At 39.0% G+C, this 15,451-nt stretch overlaps 1 protein-coding gene across 1 annotated transcript in view; it reads right to left on the bottom strand.

Moving 5' to 3' along the window:
* The window catches only part of LOC129258641 (UBX domain-containing protein 11-like), a 75,337-nt gene that overhangs the window by 22,036 nt on the left and 37,850 nt on the right, over window positions 1–15,451 (bottom strand). Inside the window, exon 9 of the mRNA XM_064098817.1 lies at window positions 2,634–2,857. Within this exon, the coding sequence (XP_063954887.1) occupies window positions 2,634–2,857 (224 nt within the window). The remainder of the gene's footprint in view (window positions 1–2,633; window positions 2,858–15,451) is intronic.

The following is a 15,451-nucleotide window of genomic DNA, read 5'->3' as shown; positions in this document are numbered from 1 at the left end:
TTAGCATAGAGAGTAAGAGGGATACTAACCTGTATTTCAGGGTCTTGATAAGAATGGAAAGGTCCATTAAACATGAAGATCCCATTAGCATAGAGAGTAAGAGGGATACTAACCTGTGTTTCAGGGTCTTGATAAGAATGGAAAGGTCCATGAAGCATGAAGATCCCATTAGCATAGAGAGTAAGAGGGATACTAACCTGTGTTTCAGGGTCTTGATAAGAATGGAAAGGTCCATGAAGCATGAAGATCCCATTAGCATAGAGAGTAAGAGGGATACTAACCTGTGTTTCAGGGTCTTGATAAGAATGGAAAGGTCCATTAAGCATGAAGATCCTGTTAGCATAGAGAGTAAGAGGGATACTAACCTGTGTTTCAGGGTCTTGATAAGAATGAAAAGGTCCATTAAGCATGAAGATCCTGTTAGCATAGAGAGTAAGAGGGATACTAACCTGTATTTCAGGGTCTTGATAAGAATGGAAAGGTCCATTAAACATGAAGATCCCATTAGCATAGAGAGTAAGAGGGATACTAACCTGTGTTTCAGGGTCTTGATAAGAATGGAAAGGTCCATGAAGCATGAAGATCCCATTAGCATAGAGAGTAAGAGGGATACTAACCTGTGTTTCAGGGTCTTGATAAGAATGGAAAGGTCCATTAAGCATGAAGATCCCATTAGCATAGAGAGTAAGAGGGATACTAACCTGTGTTTCAGGGTCTTGATAAGAACGGAAAGGTCCATTAAGCATGAAGATCCTGTTAGCATAGAGAGTAAGAGGGATACTAACCTGTGTTTCAGGGTCTTGATAAGAATGGAAAGGTCCATTAAGCATGAAGATCCTGTTAGCATAGAGAGTAAGAGGGATACTAACCTGTGTTTCAGGGTCTTGAAAAGAATGGAAAGGTCCATTAAACATGAAGATCCCATTAGCATAGAGAGTAAGAGGGATACTAACCTGTGTTTCAGGGTCTTGATAAGAACGGAAAGGTCCATTAAGCATGAAGATCCTGTTAGCATAGAGATTAAGAGGGATACTAACCTGTGTTTCAGGGTCTTGATAAGAACGGAAAGGTCCATTAAGCATGAAGATCCTGTTAGCATAGAGAGTAAGAGGGATACTAACCTGTGTTTCAGGGTCTTGATAAGAACGGAAAGGTCCATTAAGCATGAAGATCCCATTAGCATAGAGAGTAAGAGGGATACTAACCTGTGTTTCAGGGTCTTGATAAGAACGGAAAGGTCCATTAAACATGAAGATCTCATTAGCATAGAGAGTAAGAGGGATACTAACCTGTGTTTCAGGGTCTTGATAAGAATGGAAAGGTCCATGAAGCATGAAGATCTCATTAGCATAGAGAGTAAGAGGGATACTAACCTGTGTTTCAGGGTCTTGATAACAATGGAAAGGTCCATTAAACATGAAGATCCCATTAGCATAGAGAGTAAGAGGGATACTAACCTGTGTTTCAGGGTCTTGATAAGAACGGAAAGGTCCATTAAGCATGAAGATCCTGTTAGCATAGAGAGTAAGAGGGATACTAACCTGTGTTTCAGGGTCTTGATAAGAATGGAAAGGTCCATGAAGCATGAAGATCCCATTAGCATAGAGAGTAAGAGGGATACTAACCTGTGTTTCAGGGTCTTGATAAGAACGGAAAGGTCCATTAAGCATGAAGATCCTGTTAGCATAGAGAGTAAGAGGGATACTAACCTGTGTTTCAGGGTCTTGATAAGAATGGAAAGGTCCATTAAGCATGAAGATCCTGTTAGCATAGAGAGTAAGAGGGATACTAACCTGTGTTTCAGGGTCTTGAAAAGAATGGAAAGGTCCATTAAACATGAAGATCCCATTAGCATAGAGAGTAAGAGGGATACTAACCTGTGTTTCAGGGTCTTGATAAGAACGGAAAGGTCCATTAAGCATGAAGATCCTGTTAGCATAGAGATTAAGAGGGATACTAACCTGTGTTTCAGGGTCTTGATAAGAACGGAAAGGTCCATTAAGCATGAAGATCCTGTTAGCATAGAGAGTAAGAGGGATACTAACCTGTGTTATAGGGTCTTGATAAGAATGGAAAGGTCCATGAAGCATGAAGATCCTGTTAGCATAGAGAGTAAGAGGGATACTAACCTGTGTTTCAGGGTCTTGATAAGAACGGAAAGGTCCATTAAGCATGAAGATCCTGTTAGCATAGAGAGTAAGAGGGATACTAACCTGTGTTTCAGGGTCTTGATAAGAACGGAAAGGTCCATTAAGCATGAAGATCCTGTTAGCATAGAGAGTAAGAGGGATACTAACCTGTGTTTCAGGGTCTTGATAAGAATGGAAAGGTCCATTAAGCATGAAGATCCTGTTAGCATAGAGAGTAAGAGGGATACTAACCTGTGTTTCAGGGTCTTGATAAGAATGGAAAGGTCCATTAAGCATGAAGATCATGTTAGCATAGAGAGTAAGAGGGATACTAACCTGTGTTTCAGGGTCTTGATAAGAATGGAAAGGTCCATTAAGCATGAAGATCCTGTTAGCATAGAGAGTAAGAGGGATACTAACCTGTGTTTCAGGGTCTTGATAAGAACGGAAAGGTCCATTAAGCATGAAGATCCTGTTAGCATAGAGAGTAAGAGGGATACTAACCTGTGTTTCAGGGTCTTGATAAGAACGGAAAGGTCCATTGAACATAAAGATCCCGTTAGCATAGAGAGTAAGAGGGATACTTTCAACCGTCTTGAAACGGGCTCCACTAACAGTATGCTGAATCTTCTTCTCTCCTTCTCTCGCTAAAATATTTAATTCTTTGATATTCTTGAGGAGCAGGTCAAAGTTTGGTACGCAGTCATCTGAAGACACAAATGATGAGCCTAAAGAGAGAAGTAGAAATAGCAGTAACAGGCTTTATATTTTAGTATATTTAGGACAAGGCCACTTTTTTTTACATTTAAAGTCTAGAGTACAAATGGTCAAAATAGAGAGGCACAACAAACAACGTTCTCGCCAGGTTCACTCTGACCCTTGGCGGCGCGAAGCGATGCAAGCCGCGCAGCGGCCTCGGTGCCGCGAAGCGCGGTAGCTATCGAAAATATCAATATCGACGAGCTTAGATTGCTGCTAAATGCACCACATTTTATGTCTATTTAATGCTTCTCCGGCCACACAGCCATAACGGTTGCGCGAATTGCGATTAAAGCAGAAAAGCAATTACTGATAACTTAAAAACGTCAAAGGAATTAAATGATTTGAAGTCAATCTCATCTTATACTTACAGTTTATAGATTATTTACATTGATAAATTAACTCCATACTTTCCAATGTTCAGATCGATATCGCTACATCCTTACAAAGTGCGATTAATTTTGTGAATGCGTGTTGTTTCTTATGTCAATGACCGACTGCATCTACGGACCGCATGCGTAGCCCTTTGAGCTTGCGCTGCGTCACGCCCTTACTAAATCCAAAGATTGTTCCGACTTTATACCTCGGTCACATTTGTTCTACGGCGGCCGTACGGCGAGTCGAAAACAGCCGTTTTAACATTTTTTGTACCAGCTGAATATAGGTGGTTTGAATAAAAATGAATAAAACGGATGTTTTCGACTCGCCGTAGAGCAAATGTGACCGAGGTATTATTTGGAAGCCTCGGAAGTTTTCTTCCGAGGCTTCCAAATGATGGGCATCGGTATTCATGAGACGGGTCCCCAACTTATGTAATTTGCATGGTTTTTTGTTTGGTTTATTCGATACTCACTGAAACTATAACTCTCATAAGACTTCTGTTGATGATGTTTGTACTAATAATTTCCAATCGAGATTCTTTTATCACTGTCAATTATTGCTGTGTTCATTTGTATTGTTCGTTACTCATCTATAAAAAAATGAATGTGCTGTGCTCATCACGAGCGTGAGAAATATTTTTAGTCATTCATAATACTCTGATATTACGATTTTGTTGTTCTTAAATGCGATTTAAAATGTTTTGAAAGTATAGTTTAATTGACAGGAAATAAGATTTCTATTTTTACATAATACATTATGTAGGTCTACAAATACAGCGTGTGTGAAAGAGAGGAAGAGGGGTGGGGTTGTAGGATGGTCGAAGGGAGAGAGCGAAAGGGGAGGGGAGGGGTCGTGGCGTGGACAATGACAAGGGGATGTTGAGATCGTGTGTGTGGGATTGGTGAAGAAGTCAATATTCGAAGCGAATACATTTTTATAGACGTGTCTATACTTCTACCGATGATGACGGCCGAATAATCTTTCTTTACATGTATATTTTGGTGAATTAAAAAAATATTTTCTTGCACCATGAGTGGGATGATCGAGGTACGTGATTCAATAAATTGCATCACAATATCACTATAGGTGTAGTTTGAAAATCACGAACAGTTTATTAAAAATGAATAAAAGAGAAAGATCTTCTTAATTTTATAGCCCCCATCCAGCGTAAACACCATGAAGAGTTTTTGAGGTCACGGAATCAGCTGATTCGCACTCAAACAACAGGTTAACAGGTCACACACGTGGGACACATTTCTAAGGGCGGGAATTCGGGGAAACCCGTTTTCAAGCACAATGATTGGCTCAACCCAGAAAGTGAATACTAATTAGATCACGTGCCATCGGCTTTGGGGCGTCTCGTTCACATTCCAACTCATTTCATAAATATCATCCACTCGCAGTATAATTAGGCTAAGGACGTTGTCAAGATATAACTCATATATTAAAAGCACAATTCCGATATAAAACATAAAGACATAAGTGAACTTGAAAAATTCATCCAACGATATTCAAATTATACTAGCAACTCATTGTGGGCGTGAAAAAACGATATAACTTTCCGATATCCTCTAAAACGTTCACACATATCAACTTCAATAAGTCGTACTTGAAACGAATATCTGTGAATGAATTGCCAATTCCACTTTGTTAAATGTGTACTTCTATCAATCCTATTGAATCACGTACCCCTCCCGAACCAAGGTGGATTTTCCAATCGTCATAAAGATTATGCAGCCACAATCACAGTAGACACATCCATAAATGAATATCAATTTCATTCGCTACGAACAATCCCCTCCCCACAAAGTCACAAACATCCCATCATTTTCATCTAAATTGCCCACGGCCACCCCCCATTCTCTTTTTTTCCTTTACACAAATTAATTTCAAAAGATATTTTATTTTAAATCGTAGTTAAGCAATTGTACAACAAATTCATAAAGCATTCACTGTGATGACTAAAAACATTTCTCAGGCCCGAAAGAACAATACAAATGAAAATACACTGTACATATAACTCACATTCAATGGTAAAAAATGTGAATAATATTAATAAAGATTATTAATTATGAAAATTATAACAGATTCAATGAATATATGAAAAAAATCAAATTAAATTAGTTTTGGATCCCATCTAATTTTGGAAGACTATCGGATCCCCGGATCAAGGATTTTGATGCCATGTGCGATTTGTATTATGAATGTGACCGTTGCGATCGCAAGTGCAGTGGCACAGAACTTGGTAGACACGCCGTCGCGAAATTAATCAACAGTTTCAAAAGATCGATGTAGAGATCAAGACTGGAAATAATGGAGTAAAATCGGAATTTAAATGTGAATAAATCATTTTGATGTAAGTAAATGAGTTGGACATTATATCAATCCATTCCATTGGCTTTGTCATTATTAACGTGATCTTTGAATAGTTTTCTCAATTGTTCTACGGCAGTGTCATCAGAAATGCATTCAATGAATTCATGTAGATGTAGCTACATGTATAAAGGCTGGGGCCTGGGACGAGATGAAACTATATTTCGATCGAATTTTGATAGTAATTTTGACAAAATAAGTGACAATATCAACTGAAATTCGTAATAATCTAAATTACATTGCCCATGCCAGTAACCCACGATACCCCTCTCCCCTCACTTGTTTTTGAGCGTATTTACTACCATTTTAAAGACGTATTAATGTGAGCAATGCGATACGCAAATGCGAGGTAAACATCTTCGCGCTTCCCACAAAAGAGATTGGGCCTCGAGTCGAGGTCATATCGTATATATAGCGCACTAGTAGTAGTGAGTGAGTCAAATAAATCCCGGGAAGAAATCGTGGACGAAATAATCGACAAGTTTATTTTAGGATCTGAAAAGCAGATTGTTTTTAAATATATTATTCAGTTTTTGTGTAGATCTAGGCCTGCTTTACAGTTGTCGGCCACGGTTGTCGGGGAAGTTCACGCTTGGCGGATTTGCCCTGAAAATTTTCAGGGTTGGCGGCGCCCGCCAACCGTGACGCGTGGTAGCGAGAACGTTGAGTCAACAAATATTCAAGAACAAGAAGGTCGTCAAGACCAGTCAACATGATATTCATGGATGTGCTCTTGGATTCATTTATCAAAGCCCAGCAGTAAAATCTATTGTGTTCATAGTATTTCAACAGAGTAGCCTTATCAGAAACATCTGGAACCTGTCAAACTTTCTACATACAGAAGACATACAAAAGTCAAAATACCAAAAGGGTTCCTGGATTCGTCCCAGGCTGCAATATGATTCCCCCACTCACTTTTACAAGGCCCCCTACCATACCTGACATCCAGGGGCCGTAATCTTGTAATTGTCTTAAGAGAAATGTTCTTGTATCCTCAGAGTTACAATAAAATCTGTATTCTGAAAATTGTATCCTTTCTTGTAATTTTTCTTGTAACTTTCACTAAGTGCGTATGACATCAGAGCTATGATGTGTAAAGTGCATATAGATATATCTCTGTGCTCAAGATAACATACTAGTATCGAGATACATTTAAAAGGTATTCTGAAAATTCTCATATCTTTGCATTCTGTTAACTTTCTTGCAAAATACAAGAATATTTACAAGAGGTAGTAGGGGCCTATTGTAGCTTTATGGCTCATGCAATATTTATCGGTCAAAAATAATTAATTTCTTGCTGCTTCCTGCAAGAACATCTTGTTTTACAAAAGGAGACATTCCAAAGACGTTACAGAGACAGATTAAAAGACTTTTCAGCAATTAAAAATTGGTATTACAGATGATGAATCTTTTCAAAGAAAATATGACTGGGAGAACAGCCACATGTATTTTTAGCACAGTAGCGCACAAATACAAGTGTCGAGGGCAAAAGGGTAATTACACCTCATGCCAACAATGCGCTTGATTATTTTTCAGAGGAAGTGGATCTAATGGTTGACCTAAGCATATAAAAAGTTTATTGATTGGTCGATAAAATAAGGGACGTCCTTACAGAGATAAGACAGCTTTCAGAATACCAATTTAAGATCATTTAGCGAGCTGTTATCTTGCTGAGTTACAAGAAAACTTACGAGAAAAGTGAAGACAATTTTCAGAATACCACCCCCCCAGGCCCCTTGTAACAACCATGGAAACCTTAAATATTTATTGGCTGTTGAGTCATGTTACCATGGAAACCTTAAATATTGTTTGGCTGTTGAGCCCTGTTGCCCTGGAAACCTTAAATATTGATTGGCTGTTAAGCCCTGTTACCATGGAAACCTCGTTGTAGATTTCTGCAATTTTAGTGCATTTTTTGAGCAACCAGGGCCTAGTCATGAAAGCAGACCTGCCAACCTCTGAGAATGAAAAACTGTATTCTGTGATTAAAAAAACTGTATTTTTCCCCAAAAAAGTGTATTTCATAATAAAATGCTTGGCGCACTCGCTCATCGCGGCGCTCAAGCTGCATGCAAGCTAAAATGCGCACTGCTCTTGCAGATGAAAAACAAAAAACATTAAAACATGTGTATATCTTCACCCTGATTTGAACAAAATGATTGAAAAAAAAAACAAGTTACCTGAAATTACATTGATCTAATAACCATATTTGTGCACGTTTTATGAAATAGAGACATAAAGAGATTATTTTTCTCAATAAATAACGATTTAGTTTTAAAAAAAAATTTAAAAATTTTTTTAATTTTTTTTTACAAAAAACATTTTTTTCAATGAAAAAACGTACTGCCGTATTTTGGTTGCAAAAACGTACTAAATACGGCTAAAACGTACTGGTTGGCAGGTCTGTGAAAGACACATAGTAGTTATATACTAAATTTTTATGTAGGAGAGAGAGATCAAATAATGGAACAGAGAAAGAAAATTTCTATTTATCCTACCCCATTTATGACAAGCCACAATGTACATGGTCCCCTTTCATACATGTACCTGGTCTACGGGCTTCTTGGCTTTAGATGCCGGCATTAATCTCCTAATGGCCCCTCCCCCCCCCTACATATGGCCCCCTATCATACCTGGTCTCCAGACTTCTTGGCTTTAGATACCCGCATTAATCTCCTAATGGCCCCTCCCCCCCCCCCCTACATGGCCCCCCTATCATACCTGGTCTACAGACTTCTCGAATTTAGATACCCGCATTAATCTCCTAATGGCCCCTCCCCCCCTTCATGGCCCCCTGTCATACCTGGTCTACAGACTTCTTGGCTTTAGATACCCGCATTAATCTCCTAATGGCCCCTCCCCCCTTCATGGCCCGCTACCATACCTGGTCTCCAGACTTCTTGACTTTAGATACCCGCATTAATCTCCTAGTGGCCCCTCTCCCCCCCCCTACATGACACCCTATCATACCTGGTCTCCAGACTTCTTGACTTTAGATACCCGCATTAATCTCCTAATGGCCCCTCTCCCCCCCTACATGGCCCCCTGTCATACCTGGTCTACGGGCTTCTTGACTTCAGATACCCGCATTAATCTCCTAACGGCCCCTACCCCCCTACATGGCCCCCTATCATACCTGGTCTCCAGACTTCTTGACTTTAGATACCCGCATTAATCTCCTAATGGCCCCTCCCCCCCTACATATGGCCCCCTATCATACCTGGTCTACAGACTTCTTGGCTTTAGATACCCGCATTAATCTCCTAATGGCCCCTCTCCCCCCCTACATGACACCCTATCATACCTGGTCTACGGGCTTCTTGACTTCAGATACCCGCATTAATCTCCTAATGGCCCCTCTCCCCCCCCTACATGACACCCTATCATACCTGGTCTACGGGCTTCTTGACTTCAGATACCCGCATTAATCTCCTAATGGCCCCTCTCCCCCCCTACATGACACCCTATCATACCTGGTCTCCAGACTTTTTGGCTTTAGATACCCGCATTAATCTCCTAATGGCCCCTCTCCCCCCTACATGACACCCTATCATACCTGGTCTCCAGACTTCTTGACTTAAGATACCCGCATTAATCTCCTAATGGCCCCTCTCCCCCCCTACATGGCCCCCTATCATACCTGGTCTACAGACTTCTTGACTTTAGATACCCGCATTAATCTCCTAATGGCCCCTCCCCCCCCCCTACATGGCCCCCCTATCATACCTGGTCTACAGACTTCTCGAATTTAGATACCCGCATTAATCTCCTAATGGCCCCTCCCCCCCTTCATGGCCCCCTGTCATACCTGGTCTCCAGACTTCTTGACTTAAGATACCCGCATTAATCTCCTAATGGCCCCTCTCCCCCCCTACATGACACCCTATCATACCTGGTCTACAGACTTCTTGGCTTTAGATACCCGCATTAATCTCCTAATGGCCCCTCCCCCCCTTCATGGCCCGCTACCATACCTGGTCTCCAGACTTCTTGACTTAAGATACCCGCATTAATCTCCTAATGGCCCCTCTCCCCCCCTACATGGCCCCCTATCATACCTGGTCTCCAGACTTCTTGACTTAAGATACCCGCATTAATCTCCTAATGGCCCCTCTCCCCCCCTACATGACCCCCTGTCATACCTGGTCTCCAGACTTCTTGGCTTAAGATACCCGCATTAATCTCCTAATGGCCCCTTTCCCCCCCCCCCCCTACATGACCCCCTGTCATACCTGGTCTACGGGCTTCTTGACTTTAGATACCCGCATTAATCTCCTAATGGCCCCTCTCCCCCCCTACATGACACCCTATCATACCTGGTCTCCAGACTTCTTGACTTAAGATACCCGCATTAATCTCCTAATGGCCCCTCTCCCCCCCTACATGGCCCCCTATCATACCTGGTCTACAGACTTCTTGACTTTAGATACCCGCATTAATCTCCTAATGGCCCCTCTCCCCCCCTACATGACACCCTATCATACCTGGTCTCCAGACTTCTTGAATTTAGATACCCGCATTAATCTCCTAATGGCCCCTCTCCCCCCCTACATGGCCCCCTATCATACCTGGTCTCCAGACTTCTTGACTTAAGATACCCGCATTAATCTCCTAATGGCCCCTCTCCCCCCCCCCCTACATGACCCCCTGTCATACCTGGTCTACGGGCTTCTTGACTTTAGATACCCGCATTAATCTCCTAATGGCCCCTACCCCCCTACATGGCCCCCAATCATACCAGGGCCCTGTTGCATAAAAATTTATGTCATTAATGACATAAATTTTGATCATGACATAAAATCATGCATAGCTTATGCCGTTGACATAAATTTCGTTGCATAAAAATATTTATGTATTGTTTTAGCTTATGACGTGAATTAATCATCATTACATAAACTGAATAGTCACGAACGAGCCTGTTGACAAAAACTTGGCAAAAGGTGTCATTTTTTTGCCGCAGCAAGTCCTTGCGAAAAAGGGTCTTCGGCTTCCCATTTTGACGGGAAAGAGGCATATTTTGGTATGTATCAAATTTTCATTGTTATATATCATAGATAATAAATATATCTCACGTTCTGACCCAAGTTCAAAGTTTTTAAGTATGAAGTGATCTTTTAAATGAATTATTATTGCCGTCAACTTATGCAATGATTGCTTGGAATATACTCCGGTGCTTTTAGCAGTACAACGCCGGTAGTGCTAGCCGGAGGTTCGGGCGTCTGACACAGACACATAATGCATGGAATCCACACTGTCAGAAAACAGTTTTAATCTTCACGACATTGGACATTGATTTTTAAGGTTCCGGTGTCGAATGAACATGGATAATGCTTGGAATAAACACCGACAGAAAACAATTTTATTAATCTTCACGACATTGGACATTGATTTTAAGGTTTTTTTTAGAGCACCCCGGGCCCGCCCTTCTGGAAAATTCTTAACATTAATCTAGTGAGTACCGGTAGTGTTTCTAGTTCTAGAGTCTAAATTCTAACGTTAACGAATTAGATCTAGCTAGGCCTAGATAAGACTAGACTTGTCACTAGACCTTCTACTAGTTGGGGCCTGGCCTAGAGTCTATTCAGCTCTGTCTCTTGGTCACTGATCGTCAGAGCCAGGCCCTAGAGCTAGAGTCACTTCCTAGGGCCTGGCCCTAAAGTTAACTAGTCTAAGTCTACTCTAAGTTAGGGCCTAGCCCAGGCCTAATAATTAAGTTAGGCTATGATATGAGCATATGTTAGGAAAAAATTAGGATAGAGTCTAGGCATGGCCTACCTCAAGCGCCGGTTTGTATAGGCTCCACTACACTTCACTACCGCTACGATCCACTCGGATAGGTGGAGCAGGGGGTAGCGGTAGTGAAGTGTTGGAGCCTATACGAACCCTCGCCTGAGGTAGGCAGGGCCAGGCCCAAGCTATACTAGCTTGGCCCCTTTTAAGTTCTAGTCTAGATTTACAGTAGTCAGTAGATCTATTCTGATCTAGTTTTCTATCTTAGACTAGACCTCCCAGGTCTAAAACTAGATCTAAGAAACTCTAACTAAGTTAAATTTGTCTTGGTTAGCTGAGCTGGCCCTACCATTGTATTACTAATACTACTTTACTAGATCTAAGCCTACCCTGGTTTGGGCCTTGGTCCTGGCCAGGGAATGAGGTAGTGCAGCCCTGCCCCTGGACTGGGTCTGGCTTGGGCCCCTCCATTCATGCTTTTATTATAGATCAAAATCGAGACCTAATTCGGGACCTAATCTAGTACTTTCAATAGCAATACAAGAGATGTAGAATAGATCTAGCTCAGGCAGAACGAGCGAGCTTGTATTTTGTAATTTATTTGTCTATTTTAGGGACCAAAATTGAAACTGTCTTTACATTTTTTTTATTTATTTATTTATTTTCTTTTTTTGGGGGGGTCCCTCTCCATTAAGAAAAAAAAAACCCGAAGTGATTGGTGTGTAATAAAGGTGATAAAATCATTTAGAAAATCCTGGGTCACCCTCTGTGTTAACGAAGACTGGAGACTACTGAACAAAAAGGGAAAGAAGGGGGGAAAAAGAAAAAAAAAGAATTACACACTGAACTAATTAAGTTAAACACTGAACTGAAAAGACATGTAACTTCACGAAAAAATTGTCTGATGAGACTGATGACTACATTGTATGTTAATATCTAATATACATGTAGATATTAAAGTACATCTTTGATGGATATTTTAGACTCTTCCAATTTATTAACAAAATCAATAAGTTGAACATGCAGTCAACAAAAAATTGATCTATATATGTATCCTTTGTGTTTTCTGATTTGAATATATTCTCTGAGAGCTGGCCGCTGCCCTGTAGACAAGCTATCTGTTTGATAAGTTTAATACACTTATGAGGATAAAGCGCACATTTTAGTTCTTTGATTTGTTTTACAGGTTAAAAACCTTATCAAATGCCTTTTCTATTAATTTTCAAACCAGTGCACAAATAATATGCTTGGAGAAAAGGCATTTCCATTACCCGGTACCGGTAACTACAGGATTTGGTTTCTGATCTGTGGATAAAAATAACAGTGATAATTGAAATTCTCTTGGTGATTGTTATCAAGAATTTCTCATACTATATTTTGTTCCTTTTACCTATTTATTGTAAAGAGGATTTTTTTTAGATCAATTATTAAAGGGGTGCTTCTATAAAAAAAACCTGGGCAATTTGAAGTAAAGAAAATCCCTAATTTTTGTATAAATAATAGAATTATAGGGCCTACATTTTTCTTATTTATCAAAACCTATATTTATTAGAAGAATTCATGTATTGCGTGTGTTAATCATTTTTCTAATATGTTTTTCTAACATTAAAAAAAAAAATTTTGAAGCCTAAATGAAACACTTGTACTCTCCTTGTAATATTGCACCCTAAGTGATAAAAGGTGCAAAATTGACCTTTTTCTTATTGTTCGCACCCAGAAATGTTTGTTTGCACTATAAGAGGGGCAACATTTTACGTTTTAAGGTGCATAATACTTAAACATTATTAAATATTCAATTTTTAAACCGTTATTACATGGTTCAAATCTGTGCCCTACATACATGTAGCTTATGCTACACCCATAAAGGTGCATACATGAGCATAATTGCTCTTATTAGCACCCCTTATTGTATCAACCCCTAAGGTTCAAATTTGAACCCCGATTTTTAGTGTGTTCATCAAACAATTTCAAGGTTGAATGACTAGGCCTTTGATGTGTATTTACAATGCACTCATGGATATAATTCATTTTTACACAGTTCTGATAATAGCCAGTAAAAACTGTACCAACACCCCTGTCAAATATATTTAACAAAATCTGTAATGATAAAACTATTTTTTTTAAAGAAGGGACTTCAGTTGTTGTTTATACAAATTGCAAATATGAATTCATTCTCTTCTGTTACTATGAAAAATTTGGTATTCACTTTTCTAACAGGTGAACCACACAAATGGTGAGAAGAGGTAGAAAGAGAGAGGGGACAGCAACTGGAAGGAGATGGAAGTCCAGACACTCTGCCACTGTGTGCCATTGAACAAGAAATCTCTCTTTGGATTAGGGGGTCAAGCTAGTATGAACGTAAGTTTTTATATAAAGTTGTGTTTATTGAACATTCTACTTGTAAATACAAGTATACAGTTTGGAAATATTTATTTTTTATATTTTTTACTCTTAAGAGTGTTGTAAATGTGATGTCTGTTATATCAATTTTCAAATATGAATCTCTTTTTACAATTCATCCACATCTGGTAATAAATTCATCTTAAATTTACTCACAAAAATGGATATCAATCTCGTGAATTTTATAGAAAGTCAAGTTTCAATTGAGAACTGAGCCCTCTTAATATTTAAATCAATGACAATATAATTATGGAATGCATTCTCAAAAATATGTAAGAGCAAGAACAATGTAACTCTTTAAAATGAAAACAAAATCTAGGTAGACTATTGGATCCATACTATTGTAACAATTATTTTCCACTTTACTTTTGCAAGAGATTCAGATTCAGTTGATTTATATTTTTTTATTAGATTCTCAACAGAGACAAACAATTTGAGCTTATAAGCTTAAGCACAATATAAGTGCATTCAAGAATAAGATAGTGGTAGTAGTAGAAAGGACAGGTGGGAAGTTGGTAACGTAAACATGACCTTGACCTCAATTTTGTGTTCTTGTATTTTCCCCCCATTCCTTGTTCTTCCCCTCTTTTGAAGTTCTCTTATATACATGTACTTCCCCCATTACTAGAGGTGAGTCGCCTACCCTGCACCCTTGCCCTCCTTCAGTAACACCACACATGAACATTTTCTCCAATGATTTGATTGAAATGAAAATATTCTGACTACAATATAAGCGTATCAAAGGTAATATTCGGAGACTATTAACTCATTTTTTATTTCACATTATTTTGGGTTTTTTTTATTTAAACCTGTGATTGCAATCTCAAAAGGCTCTTTCACAATCTTTCAGAGACATGTACATGTATGTGAACACTGTTATGATCAAGTTGAGTTGCTAAAGTTGTTTGCATTGATTCTTCTTATTTCAGATTGTTCAAGAGTCAAGACTGTTGAAGACATGACGTCATGGGCCTGGTTGCACCTGGCAAGGGAACTATATGACTTCACTGAAGTATTCACAAAACCCTTAGTAAAATTAACATTAGTACTAATTTTCATTTTTCAAAGATAATCATTATATTGACACTGTGGATATCTTTTTATGATTTTTATCATAAAATTATTATAGTGTTAATGATGATAGGTCATAATAATAGAAATGAAAAATAAGTAGAAAAGAAGACGACAAAGAAGGAGGAGGAAAAGAAGAAGATGATGAAGAAGAAAAAGAAGAGGAGGGGTGGAAGAGGAGAAAAGGAGGAGAAAAAAATTGCATCACTGCGAGTTCATTCATGATAACAGAAATCATTGTCTCTTTTAAATGGAAATGTTTATTAAAGTTCAAGTACACCCCAGAAAAATTTTGATTTGAATAAATAGAGTATGAGTATGAATAGTAATCTTGAATGGCTGCTGACTTTTTACTTTATCTACTTCTCCATTTATTGTGTAAATGTAGATCAAAGGCCAATGTTGATTTCAATAAATAGAGAAAAATCAAACTACATGTAACATAACGCTGAAAATGTCATCAAAATCGGATGTAAAATAAGAAAGTTATGACATTTTAAAGTTTCGCTTATTTTTCACAAAACAGTGATATGCACAACCCAGTGACATGCAAATGAGAGAGTCGATGATGTCCCTCACTCACTATTTCTTTTTTTATTGTTTGAATT

Source organism: Lytechinus pictus, chromosome 4 (genome assembly GCF_037042905.1).
Source record: "Lytechinus pictus isolate F3 Inbred chromosome 4, Lp3.0, whole genome shotgun sequence".
NCBI classification, from domain to species: domain Eukaryota; kingdom Metazoa; phylum Echinodermata; class Echinoidea; order Temnopleuroida; family Toxopneustidae; genus Lytechinus; species Lytechinus pictus.
Note: the sequence above shows the minus strand (reverse complement) of the source record. Positions and strands in the feature narration are given on the sequence as shown.